This window comes from Polyodon spathula, chromosome 2 (genome assembly GCF_017654505.1).
Source record: "Polyodon spathula isolate WHYD16114869_AA chromosome 2, ASM1765450v1, whole genome shotgun sequence".
In the NCBI taxonomy this organism is placed as follows: domain Eukaryota; kingdom Metazoa; phylum Chordata; class Actinopteri; order Acipenseriformes; family Polyodontidae; genus Polyodon; species Polyodon spathula.
This window is the reverse complement of record NC_054535.1, coordinates 99,067,700-99,095,004: the sequence shown is the minus strand read 5'-3', so window position 1 is coordinate 99,095,004 and position 27,305 is coordinate 99,067,700. Positions and strand designations below refer to the sequence as shown.

General features: G+C 39.7%; 1 protein-coding gene across 2 annotated transcripts in view; it reads right to left on the bottom strand.

The window, feature by feature from the left end:
- The window catches only part of LOC121304992 (SET-binding protein-like), an 82,109-nt gene extending 61,385 nt beyond the window's left edge, over positions 1–20,724 (bottom strand). The window contains exons 1-2 of one of the 2 annotated variants that reach the window (XM_041236467.1): positions 20,056–20,724; positions 1,391–2,003 (exon numbers count right to left, since the gene is read on the bottom strand). In XM_041236467.1, coding sequence (XP_041092401.1) covers positions 1,391–1,858 — 468 coding nt within the window. In that variant the 5' untranslated portion in view covers positions 1,859–2,003; positions 20,056–20,724. The remainder of the gene's footprint in view (positions 1–1,390; positions 2,004–20,055) is intronic. The other variant, XM_041236459.1, reaches the window with a different exon arrangement.
- Positions 20,725–27,305: the final 6,581 nt, after the last annotated feature.

Below are 27,305 nucleotides of genomic sequence, written 5' to 3'. Positions count from 1 at the left end.
TGAAAGTTCTATGCATAGCTTACAGTAGAAACATGTATGCTGTCCCAAGCTAAAGCAGTACAATTGAAATATTTTGTTGTTAAATATATGTAACCTTGTTTTGCAATGAACACAATTTCTAATACATCTGACTGCAACCCAGATGCTGCACAGCACCCACACTCATATGTTGTTACAATTAATGTGGGCCTAAAATATTTTTTTTCTATTCTTTCAATAAACATGCTAAACAGCAGATGGCAAGGTTTCTATTCTACAGCAAGCTACTGGTTAACACCCAAATTCCACAAGGTTTCTGGGACAAAAACAAAACAAACAAAAAAAAAAAAATCAATTTTAGCTCAGGAGCGCCTGCTCAAAGCTGCTGATGCTGGCAGTTCCAGTTTGCTTCTGCAAGCAAGCGTTTTCTCCCTAATTACATTCAATTACTTGACAGGCCTGTAACCTCACAATGCAGTCCTTTCATTCTCCCAGAAGCCTCCATTTCCCTTGCATGAGAAAAAAGGGGGAAAATAGCTTTGGCAGGAAACATTAGGTAAACAACAGCTGTGAAGTGCCGCTCCCCCCTCCCCCCTGCCCCCTGAAATCTACTCTCCTGGCCCACTCTGTGAAAATGGTACATTTAATACACTGATAAGGCATCGATTTACAGCTGCAGTTTGCTCATTAAAAAGTTTTAAGCTTGCTACTTTGTCGGATATTGATGACTTATCCAATGAAACAAGTGTTTCAAATGTGTCATGCCTGGAAATGGTGCCCAGTGTCTGTCAGAGATACCTGTTGGTACTGGTATATTTAAACAGTATAAATGAGCCTTTGTTCAAGACACTACTGTGCTCAAACCACATTGTACCAGCTATAACAACCTTCAACTGCAGCATTCTTCAGGCTCCAGCGACTTGACAAACACGAAAATCACTTCAGAAGTCACTCACAGACATGCAACCTGACTAATAAAGCCTTCGCTAGACTGACCCTCTAACAGATCAGGTAGAGATTGCTCTGACCGCTGCCCACCACTGGTCTTGAAAGTTTCCTGGCGGCGAGCAGCTTTGTAGCAATTAAGCAGATATGTTTAACTGTCAGCATATCCACAAGAATAATGCATTAATTGTGCCAGTCTAAATAAAGCACAAGAGACAGGGAGGTGTGGGGCAGTGTCATCAGCCTTCTGCTGCAATGAAAATTCTAGCTTAATGCACAGGTTTGTACAACAAACACCGATCTGAATCTTTGGAGAAGATATTAAAAGGCAAAAACTATTCCAGCTCTCCCAGTAGGCCTTATTGCATAACAATGAGATGTCGCACAACATGTGGACTAGACCTGAAAGCAGTGTCACCAATTTGTGTGGTATCACGTACTTCACTGGCCAATCTAGTTCTCTTACCTTCTTTTTGGGAAGCACGTCCTCCTTGGCCCCCTTGCTACTTTTCCCCAGTTTGGTGGCCTTCTGTTCCCCAGGCTGTTTGGTGGTGATCCGGATCTCAGGGGGGCAGATGTAATTCTCAAGGCTTTTGGGGGGCTTCTTGGCCCGCTTGGTGGTCTGGATTTTGAGCTTGAGGCTCCCCTCAGAGAAGCTGGCCTCCTTAATTGAGAACTCTTGCTCCTCCAGCCCGTCCCCCTGCGCCCACTTCTCACTGTCCGTGTTAGAATCCACATCCCTGCCCAGCCCCAAGTCATCCTCCTCTTCAGGGTCGACCCTCTCTCCACCCGCTGGGACCCCTTTGCCAGGGGCAGGGAGGGGGCCTCCAGTCCCATCCAAGATGTTGCCCGGACTGGGGGAACCCCCTCCTGGGTGAAATTCAGCCTCACCTCCCTTTGGTCGAGAAGGGCCACTAAGTTCTCTTTGCTCCATCGACGATCCCGACACTCGCTTCGGGATAAGGAATTCTTGAGTATCTCAGATGGCTGTGCAATAATCCCGGTGAGAAAAGGCTCAGATATCCCAGCAATCTACTGCTCCAGCAATCCCAGATATAGACACAACTTCAAAAGTGTAACTGTAAGAGATAAAAAGAAGAAAGACGATTAAATAACTTTGGTACAAATCAGTAACGAGACTCTGGATAACGACACACAATGGGTTTATCAGCCTCATGGTGTTGCTTGAATGTGTGCAGCAAGAGGCTAACCAAAAAAAAAAAAAAAAAAAACATTTTTTCAGGAAGACATTTAAAATAACAGTATTTGCCTTGTTTGAGATCAGACTTCAATATGGTAAGGGTTATGTACAGAACATGCAAGTTAATTACATCTTGTGAGTAATTGGGATAATTTTTTTTCTAATCAGAGGGTCAATATTACAGTAGTAAGACATATCCTTTTTTTACCTGCTTACTAGAGACAATTCATACACTTGATTTTATACAAGGCTCACTGCTAAGGGTTTGCATGTAAATTCAGCAAAAAATGGTTAATTCCCAAAACATCCCACTCCTAAACAAGGATAAAGGAGGACCAAAAAAAAAAAAAAAAAAAAAAAAAAAAGCAAAAAGGGCAGGAATATTAATTTTTAGAAATGTAAAAGATGCTAATAAAGTGCACTAGCGTAGGTATCGACACAAAGTGGAAACAAAAACACATCAGCCCAGAAGCTAACCATGCAGAGCACAACGACAGCACAGACCTACTGTACGTGCGTCTACAAAAACCACAGAGCAACCAAACCGAGTGCACCGGCTGAGAACTGGGTCAACCTGTCGTGAAGGGTACAGCATGCTTGTTACAGCAGCTACCCACACAAACCCCATTCCTTGCTTAAAATAAAATTCTCAACTACAAAAGAAATGTGCTGTTTCAACTTCTTTTTACGGTTTAAAAAAAAAACAGGTTTAACACAGAGTTAAGCAGCAGCAGTATTTGGATACATCACGGTGTAGACCTGGGGTGGTCAATAAGAAATTGATTACATTTCAGATATAAGGCCTATCGGATGACTGCAGTTCTCTGTGCCTTACAGAGGTCTTCTGATCAAAGCAGTGAATCAGGCTTATTCAATGCAGTTCACCGCAGTGGATAAAACAGCAAGTTATCCTTCTTCAAACTCCCAACACAGACACACTGATTGCCACCAATGACACAGCACCACCTAATCTGACAGTATTTAAGTTTTTTTTTTTTTATCAACTGAGCAAGTACAATATGGTAGTCTGTATTTGCAGGCACTCCCCCACATATAGACCCGACAGCGCACCTTTACACCTAGACATCTTTACGCCTAAAAAGTCTGCCTCCCAAGTGGACAAAAGGAGAATGTTTACATCTCCCAAAAGACTGCTAACAAAGATGAACAAGTCCTACCAGAATGGCGGCTTTAGCTTACAATACAAGCCTTTGTGTTGCATCAACACAAGGAGGTTACATTTACTGAACAGTTAATGTTTAAAAAGATACACAATTTAAAAATCCCTTTAAAAAAATAAATAGGCAGACAAGTATAACTGTCTCCTCCCTCAAGCCCACAAACATGGGTTTAAACTGGGCATACTCTGGACAACAATCTGAGACAGTCATACATGCATCTCCCTAACTCCAACAAATGTTTTCTTGTTATTTCCCCCCAAAAAACATTTTAAAACCAGTCATCCTTTCATTCTAGGCTTATGAATGTGGATTAAATGCTTAAATTTACATGGAAAGCCTCAAGAAACAATAATCTCATTCAATGGTGTTGGGAGTAATAATACACGGCAGTCCTGACAATGCTTTAATCTGGCTTCAAGTTGGACATCAAAGCTTGCGGATGAGGGGAAAGGGTCAAAGCACAGCGAGAACAGCTCCATGGCCTATCCAATCTCAGCTGCCCTCTGTGCTGTCATCGAGAGCTCCCCGCTGCTGGGAGCCAAGTGCTAGAGCCTGTTCCCGTGGCAACAAAAGAGGGCCCCTCACTAGCTGACACCTCACGGATGTGGACTGCCAAGGTGCAAAATGTTCCTTCCCACAGTGAAGTGTAAAGGGTTGGTAACTCTTCCAATCATCTCACAATGGAGGAGAAACCTATTCCTGGGCACAAAGATGAAAAGGAGACTGACAGAATGCATCATGCCCATCCTTGCTCGCCTTATAACAATTTAAAAACAGCTGCACATCTATTTATACAAACATAATATACCCCTTCTATGAAACAAGGATATGAAAATGGTGGGAATAATTGAACTGTGGCAGTATGCTGATACATTGACATTTAAGCCATTAAACAAACGGCCTTTATAAATAGATCTGGTACAAAAATATTTCAGAAATCAGCAATTACAACAGATTAGCTTCATAGCTGTTCCAAAACATTCTAAAGAAATCCTTTTTGTAGGACCTATGAGGGAACAAATAAAGATCAGGCTGTTCCCTGCAGTGCTGCTTATCAAAGACCAGCTCAGTAGCACGTTTTTGTAAGTGTATATCTCACAGGATTAAGCAGTGCATGCCACTGAAACAAGACCAGGGCATTACAAGGCTGGAACTGCTGGAGTGGATCCTGCAGCTGCTCCAGTGCCACCCATTGCAGCAGGTGGTTAGGCAGTCGCTGCTTGAGGAGCCCCAAAAAATGGAATAAAACAGGGAAAATCTGGCCATCAGCACCCAGTTATTTAAATTACCAACAACCAACTAGCTGTTTTACTCAAGGACTTCCATTATGGTTTAGAAGTTTGAGACGCACGGACAATTGGAACGAACACACTCTGCTTTTCCAAGAGACTGGCAAGCAGGTTTTGAAAAGGCCATTAGCAGAGTCAGATACAGGATGAGGAGCTGGGGGTTTTCAGGTCCTCAGAATTACATGTACTGCTTTGCAGCCCCGGTGGCTGTAGGAATGAAACCCTGTTAAGACTGTCATATTGAGTTCCAAGGACTTCATAGGAATGCATGCCTCCTTCTTTAACCACATCAGTGTCTACTTTACACTCTAGTAAAAGCTTAATAGATAAAACCTGTTGTATTGTGTTTTGCACAGCACACACAAATTAGTCTACACAAAATCTTAAAATACCAGCTGACCCAATGCCTCAAAAGGTTACATACTGTATTCAACATTCAGCAACAGCCAGGGAAATTGTCATTTTTCAAGAGAATTGCAGTAAACATTTTTTGACGTTCACACTTTAAGTTTAAAAAATCATTTTAAAAACACTTTCAGAATAGATAAAAATACTCATCACACTTAGGGTCATGTTTGGTTTTGTTGTATTTCCCACCCCAAGGACTAAACATGTATGTGATCAAATAAACCCTGCTGAATCAAGCTCTTTTGTAAGAAGGTCATCTTTCCAGTTAAGAGACTATAACTATCAAGATAATGTCGCTAATGTACTGCCTTAGTGGTCTGACCTTGTGAACCCGCTAAATTCAATCCCAAGCAAGTGAGGAGCCCTTATTGATCTCATCTTGCTTGGACCAGGGTCGCCATGGGTTGCATTAACAGTGGTTAGTGAACACGAGTTTCATGCTGTGGGATACACTTCTGTTATCGACGTATATATGCCACAAAATACTATTTTCACACACATCTACAAACGTACCCTCTGATCTTATTTTGACGTGTACCATTAGGAGTAACTGTGGGTACCTCTATTTAGAATGAAACAAATCATTACAGTAAAGTTTGTAAGAAAATATAAGGTTTCCTTCACGGGATGAATACAGTCCTTTGTTTAAAGGTAACATGCTTTTAGACCTTAACATAACACGTGCTGATATGCATCATGGCACAACAACTATACAACTTGATTAACAAAGCTCCAAGCTTGTGGAAGTTCAATCAATTGAAATATACAGGCTTTATTTTTCAAAGTGTACCATTTCTGATGGCAAAATTAAACCTTAATTAGCACAGAACAATCACCTTGATGTAGAACCACACAAGTAGCACACATGACAGACTTGTTGATTTAGACGCTTCCGCCTCTGTGTTTTGGGGAGGGGAAATGAGCCATTCCATGGTAATGGGGTACAAAAAGTGGGACAAGACCAGCAACAAAAAATATTCACAAAAATGATAAATAAAGCTATCATAGTAATCTCTATTGTGTTTCTTTTCTATATTTAACAGTTAAGATAGTTTCCTTCAGCATTTCATCATCAGAGCTGGTTCAACACCGTGATCATTTTATAAAAACGTATGTAACATGCACAGACGATGCCATGAAAAGGGAAAAAAAAAGAAAAAAGTCATAAAATCTGTTGGTATCAGAAAATCTCAGAGCAACAATTATCTCGCTATTGTCACAAGCAGTGGGATTCATTTGTACCACTAAAGCAGTGGTTCTCAACCTATTTACCACTGTGGGCCACATATGCAGCTCTATGTGTTATGTGGGCCGCACCCACACAATATACTGCCTGTACATCAACAAAAAATGCTACATGTTTTGTATCCGTTATCTAACAGCAATGTCATAATACGTTTTTTAATTTAGCTAAATAATTAGGGCTGCAACGAAGGGTACATTTTGACCTTCGAAGTTTCGGAACAAATTACCGAAGGAAGATTGAACCTTCAATGGTACTCATTTGCATAATTTATTGGGGATGTCATCATAGCTGCTTGTTTATATTTGATTGAAAATCCTATTATCTTAAAGGTAATCCATATAAATGGAATAAAACATTCACATGTAGTTTATAAATCGAACCACAATCATGTTTTTATAATTTAAATAAAAAAAAATTGTTTATTTACTCGTAACTGAGCCTCCTTGCAATATATACAGTAAGCTTGCATTGCAGAAGCACCAACTGCAGCAGACAAAGCTTTATTTAACAGTCTCTGTTCCACGCAGGTTATCAGTTACATTTTACTACTACTAAAAATATTAATAATACTAACAATAATAATAACTTACACTTCAAGTGACCCCAGAGATTGGTTATGCCTCCATGATACGAGTCGCTTGCACAGTTTGCATTCAGCTTTTTTTTTGCTTTGCTGTCGAGATGGCGAATGAAGAAATTCAACGATTGCCTGTGGATAACATGAGCTGGAGCGGGGAGGGGCGGACAGTGCTCAGTTTTCGAAATTAAAATTATTATTAATAACGTATATATGTTTCAAACATATTCTACCGTACACTAGGCATTTAGTACATATTTCACTGAAGCAATACAGCCACTAGAGGTACGAGCCCACTGTTATGGAAACTATACCCTGGTCCATATACAGCAGCGGCGCTAGAGTTGCTACGTGTAACAATTTGGTAGCAGATTTTAATAACATTTCTTTACGTAATATGCATTATACAAACCAAAAGATTGAATTTTGCATGGCAGTGACATTTAATGTGTAATTTATAGTATTCACACATTGTCAAACAGTTTCTGTTAATAGGAAGAAAACAACTAAGAGCGTGAACCAGTCTGGCAAGCCTTCGAAGGTTTATAACAATCTTCGAATGCCTGGCTAGCAAATGAACCTTCGGACACAGCCCTATAAGACAAAATGTATCGGTTAAAATGAATCAGTTTTTACACTTGCATTAGCGGGAGACCTGGCAATGTCCTCTGTTCAAAGCGGTAATTGCTTCACAGTCTGGCTGAAGACGGGTGACAGCACACCGCAGCTAGGCATGAAGGACTTTCTGCCTTCCATTGCCAAGCTGCGATGCTTGTTTCCTTCATCTGTCCCTTTACTTTCTTTCCTTTCTGAAGCCTCACAAGGTCTCTCTGCTAACAACAAAGCAATCCACTTTCTTTATTCTGGCCTATTCAACTGCCCTGCTCTAACGAACCAATACACCAAGTTATTTTTTATTATTATTATTTGAGCAGGATGTTTGCCGATTGGGCCGCGGGTTGAGAACCCCTGCACTAAAGATTTCTAAAAACCAGCTGCCTAACCATTTCACCGCAACCTTTTGTGTTCGCTTACATTTTCCCTTATTAAAAAGGCATTGCCTTTATCAATGTGACAGTATGTGGTGAGCTACAGTAGCGTAGTGGACCTGGTGAAAAGGCAAGCACATGATGAGAACACTCTGTGCAGAACCTTGGTAAATGGTCTCCCAGCACTTCAAACACCACCTCACACAATTGCGTTCCTACTACTAGACTAGGTTTTTTTCAAGCGACTTCAGTTACAGGACATTTAACACAAAAAAAACACCCTCTGACTGCAGACTGCTCATTTTTCCAAGCCACTGCTCGCATGCCGTCAGCACATGAATATTTAACACATTATATAATTTCCTGTGGCATTGACCATTTTTTAAATAAACCCAGCATGTATTACAAGTATAATACAACAAGCAGGCCGATTCTTCAGTCTTTAGCTTTGGGTATTCCATGCTCTCTGTAGCTTTGGAAATCTTCAGTATCAATACTGTGCACTGCTAATGCAGTCACTATGAGGGTATTAAGGCTCACTTGTCTAAAAAGACACTCCCTTTATTCCCCCAGTTGTCCCACATCAAAACGCTGGCCTTCTTAGCAGCAAATGCACGAAAGCCAACAGCTGTGCAACTTAAATATGACAGCTTTCAACAACTGTTTGCAGAGCTGGATGCTGCCGTTATACATGACAGACAGCAAAGACAGCCCACCATTCCACCACTAGAAGCTTACAAGTCCAACTGGCAATTGATTTATACTACATTCTCCTTGTTCTTTCAATTCTAATAATTGGCAGGGGCATTGGTCAAAAGCAAAGGCATAATGAAGGTAGTTTTAACAAAAAAAGTGCAAAGTAACAAAAACAAAGTTTTTTGATTTTGTTTAATTTATTCACTTTGGTCACATAATTCCTTCCAAACCTGTATCTATACCGGTGGTTCTGAATACTGGACCTATGGGACCACTTGAGTCCAGATTTGTATTTCAACCAGGAACCAATGAGTGTACAAGCCAAGGTTATAAGACAACTTCCTGAATACTGATCAGAGCAATCTGAAGCAAAGGAAATAACTCAGAGGCAGAGAAGTGAATTAAAAACAGAGCCGGGTCCAAACACCCAGTAAACACAGAGTATATATATGAAGAGGTACACACAGAGTACATTGATGAAGATGTACACACGTATACAGGCACACAAACACCTACTACACTGTAAGGATGATAATGGATTTTAAATCACCCCAAAGTGCACCTGCTTCTCAATGGGAAAAATGGCTATCAGATTTTAATTATAAATATATGAGCAAATGTTGTTGACGTCTGAAGTTAGTGTCCCATAAAGCGCAACTTCATCCACTGTTAGGGAACTGTTAAGACTGGGCAAGCGCTTTTGTTTGTATCAGCCTCCCATGTGGGTTTATAATCTAATTTTCTACACACACAACATTGCCAAGGAGCAATGAAAACCAGGTCTTCTTCCCAGCAAAGACAGCCAGGTTTGAAACCTCCCCATCCATTATCTTCGATGCACACATTATACAGTTTGAATTGGGTGACAGGCATCACAAGATTAATAAGCCTGGCGATAATATCAGGCAGCACAGGGAGAAATCAGTGCAGACGCCCCCTGGAGGGCTGCTTCCTGGTAAGAACACTTGTTATTGCTTTTCTGCCCATCAGGGAAACTGCCTAACTGCCTTGACAGCAACACAAGAGAGCGATGGGAGGAAGAAAGGCACTCCGAGAAAAAGGGACACTCGGAATTCACTCATAAATATGCATATTAGACCATCTTTGATGTCTTTATCTGGTCTCAATAAAAAAAAAAAAAAAAAAAAAAAAAAAAAAAAAAAAAAAGATTTTCAAGGCATGTTTCAACTCTACTCCAGCTCCAGTCGGAAACTGAATCTTACTGAATTCAGCTCCTCCCTGTGGCTCTTCATTGGCATGATTAGCATGCGCTCAGTGCTCAGCAGGGTGAGCTTAGGGGTTGTCTACCATAATGTTTTGGAGGCCAATTGTCCCGCCATGGCTCCCATGTTGGTGGTGAATACACAGTGATTAGTGACTTGGTGCAGTAGTTGTAATCCAGGTTTTCATGTTGGCTTGACAGCGACAGCTCCCAGGTGTGTTTAGCCATCTAATAATTAAAAATAAACACAAACAAAATACAGCACTCACGGTTATCTTACCTCTGTACTCATTTTACAGGTCTGTCCGTACCCATAACAAAGGAACAGATTGCTTGGCAACATCCCCTGAAGTACCCTTAGTCACGCCTCCTTTGGTGGCAAGTCCAATCACGTATCCTCCACTCTGTGAGTGACACACCACCTACTGCATTAAGATGACTTCTGGTACTGTGACTCCACCCCCTTTCTGGATAGCTGACTTCCAACTAACCGTGGAATGAACTGTCATACCATCCAGTCTGGAGCACACTGCTCCCGTTATACTGTGCTCTCACAGGTCGGGAGGGAGATTGTTGATTAGGATTCATTCGCTCTCTGTCACATTTACTAATAGCAGTAGTTTGTACAATAGTTTGTCTGATTAGCAGAAGTAGGAAAAAAAAAAATCATAACTGGACATTCCAAACTGGGGGCAAAAAAGTAAATAAAAATGTATTTGCAGACACCCTCTTGTTTTTAATATCTGGCCTGCACGTTTTTGACAACGTTTAAACAAAATTAAAAATGTTTGACACTTTACTAACTTTTAAACTCTAAACGAGTAACATCTCTTCTCAAAGTAAAAACTATACAACTGACTGCTTTTACAAGTGGATGACAAGAGATACAGAAACCGATTCTGGCAGAGCAGATAGGAATCAACACTAACATATTTAATTAAATGTTGCATCATGCACACAATGGATGATTCATTATAAAAGGAAGCAGTATTTTTTTATTCTTCTACCAGGCTCCTGATGTCGAAAAAAAGGGCATATCTGACAGCCCCATGCACCACAGAGATAACACAGACATAAACAAAGGAGATAGCTGCTTCTGCAGTCAGCGCTCAAAGAATATCACAAACATTTGCAGAGCTTTTTGAAATGTTACAGTAATAAAATAATTACTTGGATCAGGAGGAGTTTGATGATAAAACGAGTGATCAGGAGAGGATTTATCAGTATGCACGACTATAAAGAGGTATGTGAAAAATACAGTGAACAAGGGGCTTGGCTGGAGATGCAGTACTGAGTGTCCTTTTGTGATTCAGTGCCTTTTAAACCTGTTTTACTCAAAAAATAATAATAATTAAACAGCATGTGTAAAAGAAACAGCGCGTGTGAAAATAAATTGGACCTGATGTCCCTGACTAGCGTTGAATAAACGCACCGCTAAGGGTTAATCGAACACACTCACAAAACACAAGCTCTATAATTAAGCTTGAAGCTCTGAAACCCAAAACAGGATGGTGGTGGTTAACGTTGCATTCACAGCAAGGATATAAAAAATAATAATAAAAACAGATATAAAAAAAAACTTGAACAAATCCATCCACTGTAACAGAATCCAGAACATTTAAATGACATGTGTTCCTAAGATGCCTCCCAAAGCCTTTATTTCAATGGAATTCTATATGATGCTTTTGTTGAGGTGCAAACAAGATATTAATGAGAGAATCAATTTGCCAGAAACAAATCGGACTCATATTACTAAAGCATTTACAAATCAGCTCACAATAACTGGCGTGTGTCTCTCAATACCGGTTTAGGGGCTTGCACAATTACTGCGATTAATTCAGAATGACAGTTTAAATTAATCCTGCAGCTTGGTTACACAAAGCATGCAGTTTGTGCAACAATGAAATACTTATGGTTTCATTTACTCAGAACATTCAAATAAGTGGAAGATGCAGTCAACAGGCTCTCTGCCAGTCAGCCACACCGCTCACAGATAACAAAAACAGCCACGCATTGTAGTGATTGAAAAATGTGGTTGCTAAGATAATGAACGACTGCACTGAGTCAAGTACTCATTGTAATTGTAACTGACCCTGTTCAGATCTGCCTCTATAGTTTGGGTCAACACACTATGTTTAAAATCAACTGATCTGTGTTTAAAAAGGGTGTACAAAACACAAATACAGTACAACCTGCTACCAGATTTTGTTTATGCTAGATACAGAGGAAAATGAATGTCAAACTTAAGTCCAAATTTACTCCAAAGCAGCAGAGCGTTTAAATCTTCCAAAGCTGACCGTGCTGGGTGTGGTCCCACAGCTAATGTCTGGACAGTTATTGTCTGTGCTCCCAAGGGCAGTACGTATTTCACATTTATACACGCCCCCTTAGGTCTAAGTTCATATTTATACACGCCCCATTTGGAGTCTTATTTCACATTCATACACATGTGATATGCTCTACATTTATGAATCTTGAAAAAAAAAAAAAATACTGTTTGTATTATATATCACTCCCAGATGTCTAGGTGACTATTTGAAGAAGAATGTAAAGCAGACTGGTTAAACATCCCCTAGATCTGTCTTCAGCTCTTAACAACTGCTGTCCATAAAAGACAAGATAAGTGAGGTTTATACACTACTGCCCGGACCACAATCCCTACCAACTTCAACAATGACCTTCAAGTGTTTTAACAAACACTCTGTGGGCTTCAATCCCTCTGAATATACAGGTTCCAAAGAGTATAGGCACTTCAGAAAGAGAGGAACTAGCGAACACAATACCTTTTAAGGTCACAAGCACAGGGGCCCTGCAGAAAATCAAAAACAGCTCTGCCAGACTGCCGTAGACTTGACGTGTCGGCAAAGGGCAGTTTAATGAGCAGACAGACCTGAGAAATGAAAGTCTCCCGCATGAAAGTCTCAACCAAGACGAGACGGAAAAAACAGCAGAATCCTGGTTCTAGAGTCCCTTGATACTGATTAACCTGGAAAAACATTCACTCATTTAGTTTAAAAGTCCCCCAACGCCTATAAACATTCCAACCACAGGATTGTGAAAGAGAAGGCAGCCTCTTCTATTACTCTAGAAAACTCTAACTTTAGATCCTGTTTCCACCAGTCATGTGATGGAGATTAAGCAGTAGCCTGCAGAGCGGTGTAAGAAACATCTCTGTTATGCCTCTCAATGAAACAGCAGCATGCTGCGATGAAGCGTCGCACAGTCTAGGGTTCCTATTCTGTTCCACTGTGTTACATTCAACATGTCGTTACCCAAAACAGCAGAGCGGCAACACTTGTCAGTTAGAGAACATTTGTGAAACGCGAAAGCACTCCTGAAGTCGGCATCATCCTAGCTGTGCACAAGTCAAACAAGAAGTCCCAATTAAAACGCATATCGCTGTAAAAAGCAGCAGGTTCTGTCTACATTATTACAGCATCTGTTGCTTTCACTCTTCTGTGTACGGTTTTCAAATTAAATCAAGAAATCTTTTTGGAAAGATGATTTTTTTTTCTGCACACTCAAACATTCTTCGATTAACACTTCTGTATTGGCCACAGAATGAATGTAGCTTTACTTCCTCCTTACTGAACACTTATTTGGAAAGAAAAACCCCTTCAAGCAAAAGGAGGCAACCCAGACTACAGTTTTAAACACTGGCCTTTAGAACAGAGGCGAAGGAGTTTCCTTCAGTTTTGCCTTCGAAACCAGGTTTAAAAAACATATCTTTTGGTGTGCATACTATCCTCAAGCTATTTCTGTACTTATTTTTTAATCCTGCTGTTAACACTTTGGGTGATTGTGTGCTGACCAGATAACGTAACTGTTAATCCTGTCAGAATAACATGTAAAATATTAAATAAAAACAAGAGCCGACTACACTAAAATCAAGTCTACTTTTTCATTGAAAATGTGTATGATAGTTGAAATGGTAAACAAATATTTACAGAAAAGGCTTGATATACAGCCCTGGTAGAATCCAAGTACAACTACACCAACCCATACATACGTGAAATACTGTACATCTCTATTTATCCACCAGTCTGTAACTAAGAAGACATGCATGTGTGCATATAAGACTCATATGACAGACGGTAAAACAATTGCAAAAAAAAAAAAAAAAAAATATGAAGCCAACAGTTGTGTAGCACATAGTCTGTTTGGCTGCAGCCTGGAACACAAAATGGCTGTCAATGAGAAAGATGAACTTTCTACTCATGAACACTGCCAACAGGTATGCTTGCTCTTAGTATTCAACCCTGATAACCTGCCAAAAACTCTGCTCGCTCTTGGTCGTCTCATCTCTTTCCTCCATCTCCTGTCAAGGGGTTGGCTGGTTTCCATGGAAACCAGGAGACACAAGCCAACAGGAAAATCTAATCACATCTCAAGATGCTGAAAATGTGCAATTCTGGTTAATTACTGGATATGAAAACTACCGAAGGATACAACATGTCCTTGGCAGAAATAATTGAAGCAGGTTTTCAATCCCACAAGCCTTTGTGTTCCACAGTATTTGCAGAAGGCAAGGTTTTGTTCAGGAGTGGTAATATGATGCCCATTGTATAGCTGTTTAGGTCATTAAAGGCTTTACTAGGAGGATTTACTGCAATGTATTTCACCACAATCAGTGGGTTTACATGGCCAGTAATATTCTACTAGTATTGGGAATACTGAATAATCCCATATACACTACCGGTCAAAAGTTTTAGAACACCTCAATTTTTACAGTTTTTATTCAAATTTACGCAGTTTAATGTCTCAATGTACTCTGAAATTAAAGCATAGATCAAATAAACAATTGGAGATAAAAAATAAATCATGGAATCGTTTTGTTTAACAAAATTTAATCTAAATTTTTGACTCCTCAAAGTAGCTACCTTTTGCAGATATAACAGTCAAACACACTCGTGGCATTCTTTCTACAATATAAATCAAATATTGTTCGGAAAGTTCTTCCCAACACTGTTGCAGAAGTTCCCACAAATATGTTGCACTTGTAGGTTGCATTGCTTTCACCCTTCTGTCCAGTTCATCCCAAACCAGCTCGATGGGGTTTAAGTCTGGAGACTGTGCTGGCCATTCCATGATTTGAAGCCTACTGTCTTGTTCTTTTCTTCTAAAGGTAGTTCTGACATAGCCTGGAGGTATGTTTTGGGTCATTATCTTGCTGTAGGATGAACTCCTGACCAACTAGGCATATACCAGAGGATATTGCATGGAGCTGAAAAATGCTGTGGTAGCCATTCTGGTTCAGGGTGCCACTCACTCTGTGCAAGTTGCCAACTCTGGATCCAGCAAAAGAGCCCCAGACCATCACGCTTCCTCCTCCATGTTTGACAGTTGGTGTCACACACTGAGGAACCATCCTTTCGCCTACTCCACAGCGTACAAATACCCTGCGTGATGAACCAAAGATTTAATTTTGATTCATCAGTCCATAAGACCTTCTTCCAGTCTTCAGTAGTCCACTGGTGGTGCTTTATGGCCCAGGCAAGCTTTTCTTATTTTGCCATCTTAGCAATGGCTTTCTTACTGCCACTCGACCTGTCAAACCTGCAGCTCGAAGTCTTCTCTTCACAGTTGAAACTGAGACTTGCTTACTTCGACCAGTGTTAAGCTGTGCTTGAAGCTGTTGTCCTGTGAGCCGCCTATCACGCAAGCTGTTGACTCTCAGAAACTTGTCTTCTGATTCTGTTGTGGCTTTGGGTCTGCCAGACCTCTTCCTGTCAGAGTTTCCTCCAGTTTCCAAGTGCCTTTTGATGGTGTAGGAAACTGTACTCACTGACAACTTGGCTTTCTTTGCAATTTCTTCCTTAGTTAATTGCCTTTTTCTCACCATTATGACAGCAATATACTACTTCCTGCAGTACAATACTGTCCAAATAATGCTTAAGAAGGTGTAGTAACACAGTCTGTTCCAACACTGTTTTTATACAGACAGAGGGTTTGTAAGTAATCAACAAAAGTTGGGACACCTGTAGGAATTGTTAGCATCAACTTTCAAGGCTTAATTTACTTCCATTGCTGCAGAACAGCTGTAAGTTGTTAACCCATTACTTGTTCACAGAAAAAGGCCTTTTTGTATAACTCTGAAATGTACATTATTTTTCAGTTTTTGGTAACCTAAACTTTTTTTTTTTTTTAACCTCTGGCAGTTTACCGCTTACCTTTGAACCATTTCAGGTTATTCACTGACTTGAACTGCTTAAATTTCAATAAAAACTGGAAAAATTGGGGTGTTCTAAAACTTTTGACCGGTAGTGTATATTCTGCCATGTAAACAGCATGTTCGGAAAATGAAGAGGAATATTTCACCTCTGCATATTCGGAATATTGCAGGTGGCATACTCTGCTAGTATTCTGAATACTACACTTACAAACATATATTAAAACCTGGAATAGCACATGCTGTAATGCAATGCAATGTAAGACTTGCTTTATTTTTTAACATTGCATTCAATCATTGTGTTTTACACTTTCCCAGCTTTGCATCCCTACTCTGCTATTCTGGGCCAGCAGAATGTATATAAAATGTGCACGTGCAGGTCATTAAACTCGTACAAACACAGTTCATAAGACACAGCCTTAATTCTTCTTTCAGCCTTCACATTCGACTTTCACATTCCTGCCCAAAAGAATGGCACTACCAGCCAAGTTGTAAGATCTAGAAATCTTGACTCACTGTATGCTCAACAACTGCTTACAACTGATTGCTGGTACCTTAGGTCACAAGTTACAAACTAAACCATTCGACCATCATCCTAGCAACCAACAGCTATAAATAACCAAGCCTTTGACCAACATCACGTTCATGATCACCTTTTATGGACTTGGCTACTAGCATATGAACTGTAACAGGACAACACCATAGACAGGGGACGCCTTCCAGTCAAGTCTGGTGGAAACTGTGTTATAAAGACTGAAATATTCCTACCCAGAGAATATGTATTCGATCCAATACTGACCACACTGGCGTTTTGCACACTGGCAAAGCGATCCCGGTCACGTCCTTGTCTCAGAGACACAGACTTGCTTCTTTTTACATGAACATGTCCAGGGCCAGCTGGTCTGACTGGCTGTTCTAGTAACTTGGATCATGATACAGAAGTTATCAATCTCAACAATCACTAACAGAAGGTCAAAACAAGCAGATCAATGTGAATCCTGTGGACTGTTTTAATGCTGTGGCTCTGACTCTCGTTCAGCACTGCTAAGCCAACATGTCACACAGGTATTTACCAACACCCAAAATTCAAGCTATTACCTTGAGCACATATTTTATTGTAGATTTTAAAAGAAAGCATTACAGTTCTTGGTTATTTACCTACTAACAGAACAACCACCTGGATCTATAATTCTTTGCATAAAAGCAGCAGTAAGACCTCCTCATCAGTAGTCACCTACTGTAATCAGAATAATCTCCCTCTAGAGGTTGCAAGGAAAAAAAAGGAAGACACTAAACTGGATGAAACTACAAAGAACCTTACCATTCCTGATGTATACGGAAACCAGCCCTAAACCTTTTTTTTTTTTTTTTTTTAACCTCAAGATATATTATTGTAGATAACATGCCTGGGTACTGCATTGTTGTGACTCAGTAAAGCTGAGGTAACATGAAATAAAAACAAATCAACGTAAATCATCAACGTAACCATGAGTAAAAATAGATCAGCAAACCATCCTGGCTTAACTCTTACCTCATTTATGGGAAAGATTAGATACAAGACAAACACACTGCCAACAAATTAGAAAATTAAAGTTCAGACTTGCCTCGTTGTGCTGAATTGCTGTTTGTTTGTTTTTTTTAGGGAAAGCTAAGTCTTATGGGATTTAGCAAGGGTGACTCTTTGACCTGACAGCGCATTATGATTAACAGTGTCATCTGTGCTTCTTGGAAATAGTGCCATGTGTTCCTGTCCTCAGATTAGCTGGCTCCATTTCTGCATGCATTGACTGCTCTTTCAAATACAGGAACGTGCCCCAAGCCAATGCGGCGAGTTCAGGTCCTTCAGGAGGGGACAGTCCCCTTACCAAGCCACCAGCTTATTGCACCCTGCAATGTGCATCCTACAGAGGGCCACTGGCTGAAAAGCATACATGTGTTTTCAATATGGATTCGCTGGATCACATTTTTTTTTTTTATATGTTCGTGTCTTCCTTGTGCTTCCATTTTCTTAATCTTTGAGCTTCATAAGTTAAGGTCTCATCCAGGGACTGACCAGAGTTGATGTTGCTTTGCTTCAGGGACCTGACAAGATAAGAATCTCTGGGAGCCTAGCTGCTGGAGGCCAGTAATTACTGCTGTAGTTGAATACTGTGAATTCATGAAAGCTGTTCTGCAGTTACACCTGAAAAACCCTTGCCCCTTCTGGCTCTGTTTGCCCAGCAGCAATCTACATTCAATGATGACGCAAAGCAATCCAACTCGTCTGGATACAGGTTTGTGGTTTTTGCATATCAAAGTTTCTGAAGTGCAGGTCATATGCAGAGCAGCTATCCAAAATAAGCCTGGATGTGCTCCTACCCAATGAGCAATGGAATTGGTCTTTGGTAGTTTGTGACCCATGACTCATTAGAGTCTTGAGCACTCAGCTCCAGGGTTTCAGTAGAGTATTATTACTGTAGTATATTATTCACCCTTCCTCACAGATACTATTAAAACAAATGCTCTTCAAAACACCTGAACATATTCATTAGATTAGGGCTTAAAAAACTACTACCGTAGCAAGTTTCTACACATGTGCATGGACATGTCTATAATCTCATGTTATTATTATTATTAATGACTTGAAAACACATCAACTGAAAACAATGGGTGAGCTTGGAGCGCTCTGCAATACTGATAGACTCATCAGGCTTTCTACCTGTATGTCATTTACAAACACAGACAGCTAAACTCGATCTAACAGTTGCCATTAATGAACCGTTTCTTACATTATTCAGCCTGAACCGAGAAACAAGGTGTTTATTACGTTGTCTTTCTCCATTGGCGTAGTAAATGATTTCTTATTTTCAGACACATCATTGTATTCCAGTCCACCATTAAAAACAGACAGGCACGGATGGCTGATGCCGAATAAATGTGTGTTGGAGAATGCTGGTGAAAGCCTCTACATTATAAATTTCAATAGATCTGTCCTTTCCACCACCCCCTCAAAAAGCAGGTTAGCCTTAGCAACTGCAGTGGGCTATGAGAAATCAAAGGGGATTCCCTATGAACAGGAACCGAGTCAATTTAAACTCTTTTCATCAGATAAGGTTCAAGAATATATATTTCCCCCTTTGACTGCATACACCTGCCAGTAAGGAAAGGGCAACAAAGTATATATATAACTTGGCACTTTGAATTCAAAACCAAGTTTTGCACAATTAGCGCGCGCACACACACACACACACACACATATTAAATGTTTTGCAAACCGTGGTAATGTATTATACACACTTGTCTTAAATACTGTAACACAGCTGTAGAATACAGAAAGATCTGTCTTCTAAAACATGGCATTCAAAACACACACTTCACATCAAGTCATGCTTTTCTTCGCGGGGAAAATACATTTTCCATACATTATTCAAGTTGCACAAAAGTTTTTTTTTTTTTTTTTTTTTTTTGGTTTTGTTGTTGTATTTACTTATTTTTTTTATATAAAGCTAGCCTATAGTAATGGCTGTTTTTCTGTACAGGAAAAAAAATAAAAGGCATCTAATTCCAATCAACCAGCACGTTTAAAAAAAAAAAAAAAAAAAAAAAAAAAAAAAAAAAGCCTACTGGGGTATGCAATCAGTACACAGAGTACACACCACGTTTACGTTTTCTAAAGAACTGCATTACATTTTACCAATAACCGCGAAACAAACAAAGGGTTTATTATTATTATTATTATTATTATTATTATTATTTATTATTATTATTATTATTATTATTTTTTTTCCAAAAGTATCATACGTGCACGTTTTTAGTTTTGCTGAGATCTTACACAAGGAAAGATTGCCAGTCACGTCTTTCTGTGCAGAACTTTAATCTGGCAAATTATATACATTATATATGGATAGTATTAGTCTCATATGTTAATTACTACAGCCCCCAATTTGACACTGTCAGATTGCTTCAAAACTATCACAAAATGTATACAGTAAGTGCGATTGTGTATCTTACACTTCCACACACAGACACATGCTGCTACATTTCGTAACGAATTACCGCTCGTCTTTCAGTGTGCCTGCAGTTTGCTAAACAAGACTAACATGTTTTTACAAACAGAGCTCATTAGATCATCGTACTACTCACAAAAACAGCAATGCATAGTATAGTTACTTACTAACCCATATCCAATGCAGGCTCGCTCTCCCGGGCAATCTCCTCTCTTTATTTTACATTTGTTGGTCTTTTTTTAAAATCCACCGAAATTATATATAAACGCGCAGCAGCTGCAATGCCATCTTCGACAAGATCTGTCAAACAGAAGCAGGCTTTAAAAAAAAAAAAAAAGAAAGAAAAAGCAAAAGGAAAATGGCGTCTGTTGAAAGCTTAGTTAATAAAGAAAACGCTGAAATTAAAAGGTTTCTGTAGACAAATCAATGAGTACGATAGATCCCTGGTTCAAAATCGACAGATGTCCTTGCTTTCTTTCGAAAACACAACGGTTAAAGCCGCGAATCAATTGCAAAAAATACCCCTTGCCGTGCTTAATTTGACTGGTCAATCGGAGAAACCTCCATAGCTCCCCTCTCAAATCCTAGACCTGGAGTGAAAAAAAAAAAAAAAAAAAAAATCTAGCTGATGTTTTGCAGCATCGAAAACAAACGAATATCCTTAATAAATCCCGAATCCCACTGGCGGAGTTGTGACGATAGTTTGTCAAGATGTGAAAGACGACTGTGTATGATCTGAAGAAGGTGCTTTTCAGTGATTTTCCACCCCTCTGGCTGTGCTCAATCAGAGTTGTGACTGCGCTCTTCACGCTCCATCTCGGTGTCTAACTAGTCCTGCAGCGGTTTCTGATAATGATCTCACACACAAGCAACAGCAAAGCGATGCGCTCCCGAGGATCGCGAACTCAATGCCGCCTCTACCTGTCAAAAAGGGAGGCGCACCTTCAGAGCCGCTCAAAAGCTGCAGTATCCCCTTTCACTTGTAAATCAGAGCCGCGTGTCCAGTCAGTATGTATCACATTCTTTAGTGTCCCTATCTGTAAAACTCGACTGTGCACTGACCTGCTGCAATACGTGCACGTGAATATTAAAGCAGTGTTAACCAATTCTCTAAGAAAACTTGCATTAGGGTTAATTTTTTTTTTTTTTTTTTTTTTACTGGTCCTCGTTTTATTGTGCTGAGAATAAGTGGACCGTTTCTGCTATCATTAGTTGATGTGTGACATAATATAGTAGTCTGTTATTCTTCGGAATAGCCCTATTCGTGGGGAGACATCAGTAGCGTGAGCAGTCTTGGATAAAGAGCCACCAGTGCTAAACCAACTCTAGGCGCTGTCACTAACTATCAAAGTCTGTTGGATCTGCTGCCTTGCCCATTGTGACTGAAACTGACTTCTGAGCAAGGGCGCTGGAACTAGGGATACTGAGGGTGCCGCAGTACCCCCTTGGCTTTGCATGGCTTCCATCATATACAGGGGTTACAGTTTTGTTCAATGGCTTCACCCCCCCCCCCCCCCCCCCCCCCCCACTAAGCAAATGGTTCCAGTGCCACTGCTTCTAAGCTACAGAAAGTGAAACTCAAAAGCTGGACATGCACATTAATTAGGAATGTGACCCATTGCTAATGAACCCTCTAAACCTGTAGGTATCTGTCGTGGATCATGTGGAGTTCAGCGTGTTAATGCTATAAAACCTTTGCTTGAACATGGCACAACATTGCGGGAAATGGCATTTAAACCTGAAGGAGCTGGTTGTTGTGATGAGAGTGATGGAATTTGAACCTCAAGGAGCTGGCTGTTGGGAGGAGAGTGATGGCGTTTCAACCTCATGAGAGTACCCCAGGATCTTGCCTCCCAGCACCAGGTTACAGTGGAGATGAGTCTGTGGTACAGATTGTAAGTGTCTGACCAACACCTGCATGTATCATTAGTGCTGTTGTTGTTTTATTCATTTTTTTCACACACAGGCTTCTCAAAATATCCCATGTGGGGAGCGGTGAGGCAAGCAGTTGTTTGTAGACCCATGTTAACTGGCAGTGAGACAATCCAACAAAGCATACAGGTTCATTCAGGTCTCAGCGAGAATGGTGAGTGTATTAGTGAGCACACAGGCCGCTTGACAGGAAAGAGGGGCGCACATTATAAACTTCTTTTGAAAAGCTGAGATTTAACTTTTTTTTTAGGAGGGATGAAGAACAAAATTAAGTTAATGTATAACAAGCAATAAATAACAGTTAATTATCATAATAATAATAATAATAATAATAATAATAATAATAATAATAATAATAATAATCTAAAAAAAATATTCAACTTTCAACCCAATGTCACGTGTAAATCCTATACACCGTCTTACTTTTATTTTACAAGGTTGCTGCTTACAGCTGGTGGAAACGATTAACGTTCAAACATACTGTAATCTGGGGTAAATGGAGGCCGTATGTCTATATGTCACATTTACATTTTATATTTAGAGAACCACTTATCCCAGGGTAATAAAACTTTATAGGGACACGGTTTGGCTCATGCTTATTGATAAAGGCTGTCTGTCTGCCTGCCATCTATGTCACACTTACATTTTTACATATGTCTAGATAGCTAGTTTAGTCCAAGTTGTTAGTGTGGGTATGTAGAGGATGTCTATCAGTTTGACCATGTGTCTGCATGTCACACTTTCATTGTAACGTGTATCTCTAGAACAAATTACGTTGCAATTTAAAAGGGGCATTCTTCAGCACAAGCTTTTAAGAGTATCGGAATCTAGGGGAGGTTTATCTTTATGTCTGACAATACTTTACTGTTTTGACCTAATGTCACATGCTGATGACACTGAAGAAAGGAAATGAGTGCTGCACTCAGCTGAGCACACAACTAATCTGCAGTGATATGAAGTTGAAAACCAGACTCTCCTGGTTCCTAGTGCTCAGTTCTAACCACAGGACCACTATGCATCCCCTTTCCAAGTTACTGGCTCTTTTAAGACAGGGAGCCTGACAAGCTGGCCTGTGGCTGGGGTGATATAAACTTGAAAGCACACATTCATTTTAAACCACACAGAGCCTTCACAACTTTTTGAAGACATATGAAAACATTACTGTACTGTATACTTTAAAAAATAAAGTTTATTTTTTGGTTCTAGTCACATTTGTGTTGTATTCTTTCTCTTGTAGTAATATTTATTTTAGATTGAAAGTGATATGAACAAATTAAAATAGGATTAGGGTTGTATAGTGTTATTATGTCATTGTAGATTAAATTGTTGTAATCCTAATTTGTTGCATTTGATTTCATATTGCATTTTAGTAGTATAATTTACTTTAAAATACACTGTATTTTAATATGAATCTTGCATTGTTACCCTGTATTGCCCTGTAATGCCTGAAAGTTACCTTGGATAAAGGTGCCTGCAAGATAAATAAATAAATAAATAAATAATATATAAAAAGATGTATACATTAAGGGGTGATGTAAGGATATGAGCAAAGTGATTTGCGGGTGCAAAACCTCCATAATGCTGCTGTAAATCATGTTTAGCAGTCATAAAGCGAGATTTTACCGGTCACTACAAATGCAGCGTATGTAAAGAATGGTGTTCTGTTCCCACAATCAAATTTGCACTTTGCCATCATTAATCCATTAAAATTATATTAAAATGCATTCAAATGAAGAAAACAGCATGGAATTGGGCAGGATCTAGATACTAAGGATTTAGTGATTTAAGGATTTTGCCTTGCACTTAAGCAAATGCTGATCCTCCTAAAACTTTACACCTCCTCTTACAAGGTGCAAACCATTGTAGAAGTGAGTAACTAAGAGCTGTATAAAACCACACACCTGCAGAGATGTGAATGCTGTGTTCTCTGCACTACTTAGCCTCTGGTTACTTTCAGACCACAGTTGGAATGTCTGGAGGCATAGCCCAATCCACCCTTTCCAGAGAGCAAGGCAAATGTCATGCTAAAAAGGGTAGGCCAGTACATACCATTTCCTAAGGATACTAAGGTAACTGATATTGGCTGAGGCTTTTCCAAACAACACTGTTTCATGAGTGATCTCAGCTATAAGGACTCTCACCTCCTTCCAAGAATATGTTTCTTTTCTTTTCTGTGCACCAAGAGGACTTTGCTGGCCTTCCTCTGACATTTTTTTTGCTTTGCATTTTCATGCCCCAAAAATGCCACACAGCAACTACTGCTCTTTGTACACCTAATTGCGGATCATTATTTGTGCATTTTGAGTAATTTGCATTGCTCTTAAGCTTACATTGGGTGCAGTGCAAAATAATTGCCTGGTCGCAATGCAATTTGAATTTTGCATCCGCAGTTATTTGCATTGCACCTATACTTACACCACTCCATAAGTGCACTGTAACTGTGCATAACATTGTAAGTATGTGTAAGTACACATGTATTTACTAAGTAACTACCATGTAATTGCACAGTAATTAGAGACGCAATGTAAAGTGTTACCTAAATTAAATAGCTAGAATGAAAGTGCATTTCAGAATCCTCAGAAGCCTACACTCCAATTCAAGAAAACAGCAGAGTATGCAGGCTGTAAGCAGGTTCTTATTACCTGAGTACTGGAACGCTATTGATAAAACAAATAAGAAAAACACCTTTTTAAAATATTGTGCATAAAAATGCTAAAATAGACCTGTCTGATGTAGTTCTACTTTGCGATTGTTTTATTTAATTGTTTCTAGCAGTTCTTGGGAAAATGTCCAAATAAATTCTACCTTCACAGTGATGTTTAAAAACAAATGCAGATCTGTGGTTCCCAGGAGCAGTGTATATCATGTTTAAATGTGTGGAATCACGCAATCGCATGTGACAGCACAGACAGGGCTGAATGTATTGAAATAAAACACGTAAGTAAACAGATAACCTGATGCAGGGTTCAGGGTCGCCACTGGGCCACAAGCTAAAACCCCCGCAGGAGCCCATCAGGGTATTTCATGTCAAACTTTGATTTTAAATCTAATACCCCAATCTCCCAATCTCTTGTGTTGATGTGGCTCTCTATACAGCACTGTGGTACTTTCTTTGGATGGTAAAATCAATGCATTACAAATGAGAAAATCCACCACCTTCAAACAAATGAAAAAAGCTGATCAGTTGTTATGCAACAAAATAAAACCAATACCACAAGGAACCACGACCTTGGTGAAATGTTGTGGTATAATTAAGAAATGACCAAGCCCCTGTTTTTCAGTTCTGTGTTTTCTTTAAAACCTTGTGTTGATCTGCTGTGTTTTATATTGTTTTGTTAATCCGTTTCCAGCATTGTGGCAGACTTGTGCAATGTTACCACAGTGTGTTTATTGTTTATTCACTATTGAATTGTTTTGAGCATGGCATACACTGTGTGTGTGAGTATGTAATTTGTTTAGTTTTCCTATCCCTACATGAATGATCCTGCTGGATTTTAGAGCATGTCATCAATTTCTAATGATTGACAGCTGTCTTATGCGTGGGAGCAAGGTGGCATCAGAAATGATTGAACCAGTTTCTGCTTGCGGCTTATTTAAAACTACAAGCCAGGTTGGAAAGAGAGAGAACGGAGAGGGCAGAAAATAAAGCACTCCTGTGCTTTGTGTTCGCTTGCTTGTCTGTTTGTCTGTCTGTCTGTCTGTTTGTTTGTTGCTGTTGTGTGATTTGTGTGAGATATCAAGCTACCTTCTGTGTTTTGTCTTTTTAATTCTAGGTTTTTGTGGCAGAGCAAAGCTCTGCCCTTTAAATTGGCAGGGATGGGGTTAACTTCCCCTACCTGCCTGGGTTTATTATGTTCAGGTGGCTGGGGTTGATTAGTTGATTAGGTTGATTAACGATCAATCAGTGCCCAGCCACCTGATATAAAAGGAGGCCTCTGCTTCTCATTTGGAGAGAGGGAGCTGAGGAAGCAGGTTGGTTTTTTTTGGGTTGTTTGGAAAGTTTGAATCCAGTGAAGGCATTGCCCAGCCTGGAAATTGTTATTTTTGTAAGTTTTGCTTTTTGTCTTTCTTTGTGTTTAAATTGCTTTGTTTTGGCCCTTGTGCCCTTTCATTTTTGTGTTTATTTATAATAAAATAGTTATTTTTTTGAACTGCAGTCTGTCTCTGGGCCTCTGTCCACTCGCCAGCCTGCCACAGTTTTGTTTTTGCATTCACTATTATCCTACTGGACCTCGTTACCAGAGCAAAGAGATATTGTACAGTACATAACTCTTAGAATAGAAGTTCTGAGCTATAAAGCTCTTGGGTTGATAATGGTCCCAGCCTGGTTGTGCAAGGTTTAATTGATTCAGGTTATTTGGGCTAAATTATATTCCTGATGTCCTGAGGTGTGTACTAAGTGCTGCCACTTGCAGGGGAGCAGGATCTTTTCGATGTACCATCATCTGTACAATAGAAGGTTTGGTGGCTAGTCATGTAGGCAAAAAGCATAGTCAATGAAATGGCGTCATTCAGGTAAGGGGGAACTGGTGGTACTGTGCTTGGCTGCCTAGGACTATTCCAGCTATAAGTGCTTGTGTGTCCCCTCAGGATATCAGGATCCTAGCCATTGGGGTGGGGAGTGATTGATGCTTTTTAAACATACTCATTTACAAGAGACTGCTACTGTGTATTGATTGTTGCTACCCATTTTGAAATACTATGTGGTGTTATTAATGATTACTGATATCTATTGAAATGTTATTTGATGTAATTAAATGATTACTGATATCTATTGAAATAACATCTGTTAATTGCTGTTAACTGGAACAGTAGTGATGAAATAAAAGTCAATCAATACAAGAGATAGTATGTTTTCTCTTTTGTAAGGGAACGGGCTCTGCCGGGCTGGCCCCCTGGTACAATATGAATAATAAAAGTCAATAATGAGCTTGCCATCATTTTATTTGATGATTTCCAACTAAAGAGCCAGCTCTGCAGTCAAGATTCAAGTACGAGCCTCATAATGATATCAGTGTTATTATCAACTCACCAGCCGCTATGAGGAGATTCATTACACATTGTCTAGGGTGTAATAAAAAAATAAAAAAAACATGAGAAAAAGTATCTTGTACTACAGAGGTAAAAGCATAGAAAAGTGGAAAGCATAGTAGAATCCCAGTGAAACTCTGATAAAGCACAGCCAAGCGTAGTAATTTACAATTAACTATGGTAAAGCATTTTCTAACCCATCCATGGTCAACTGTGGTAAAGCACAATTTGACAGCAGTTACACCAAATGAATCCATTGAGCAAAAGCGTCAAAGTACAGTGACGTCATCAGGAATTCCCGTTCACTACAGGTGGGTTTACCTTTAAAGACAGGCCTTTTGTGCTCACGGCATCCAGCAGTACAGTATTTATCATACGAATCACAAGGCTAACAATAGCAACCTTCATTAGAAAGGGCATCCATTCATTTGAATTGAAAAGAGGACATTATTAC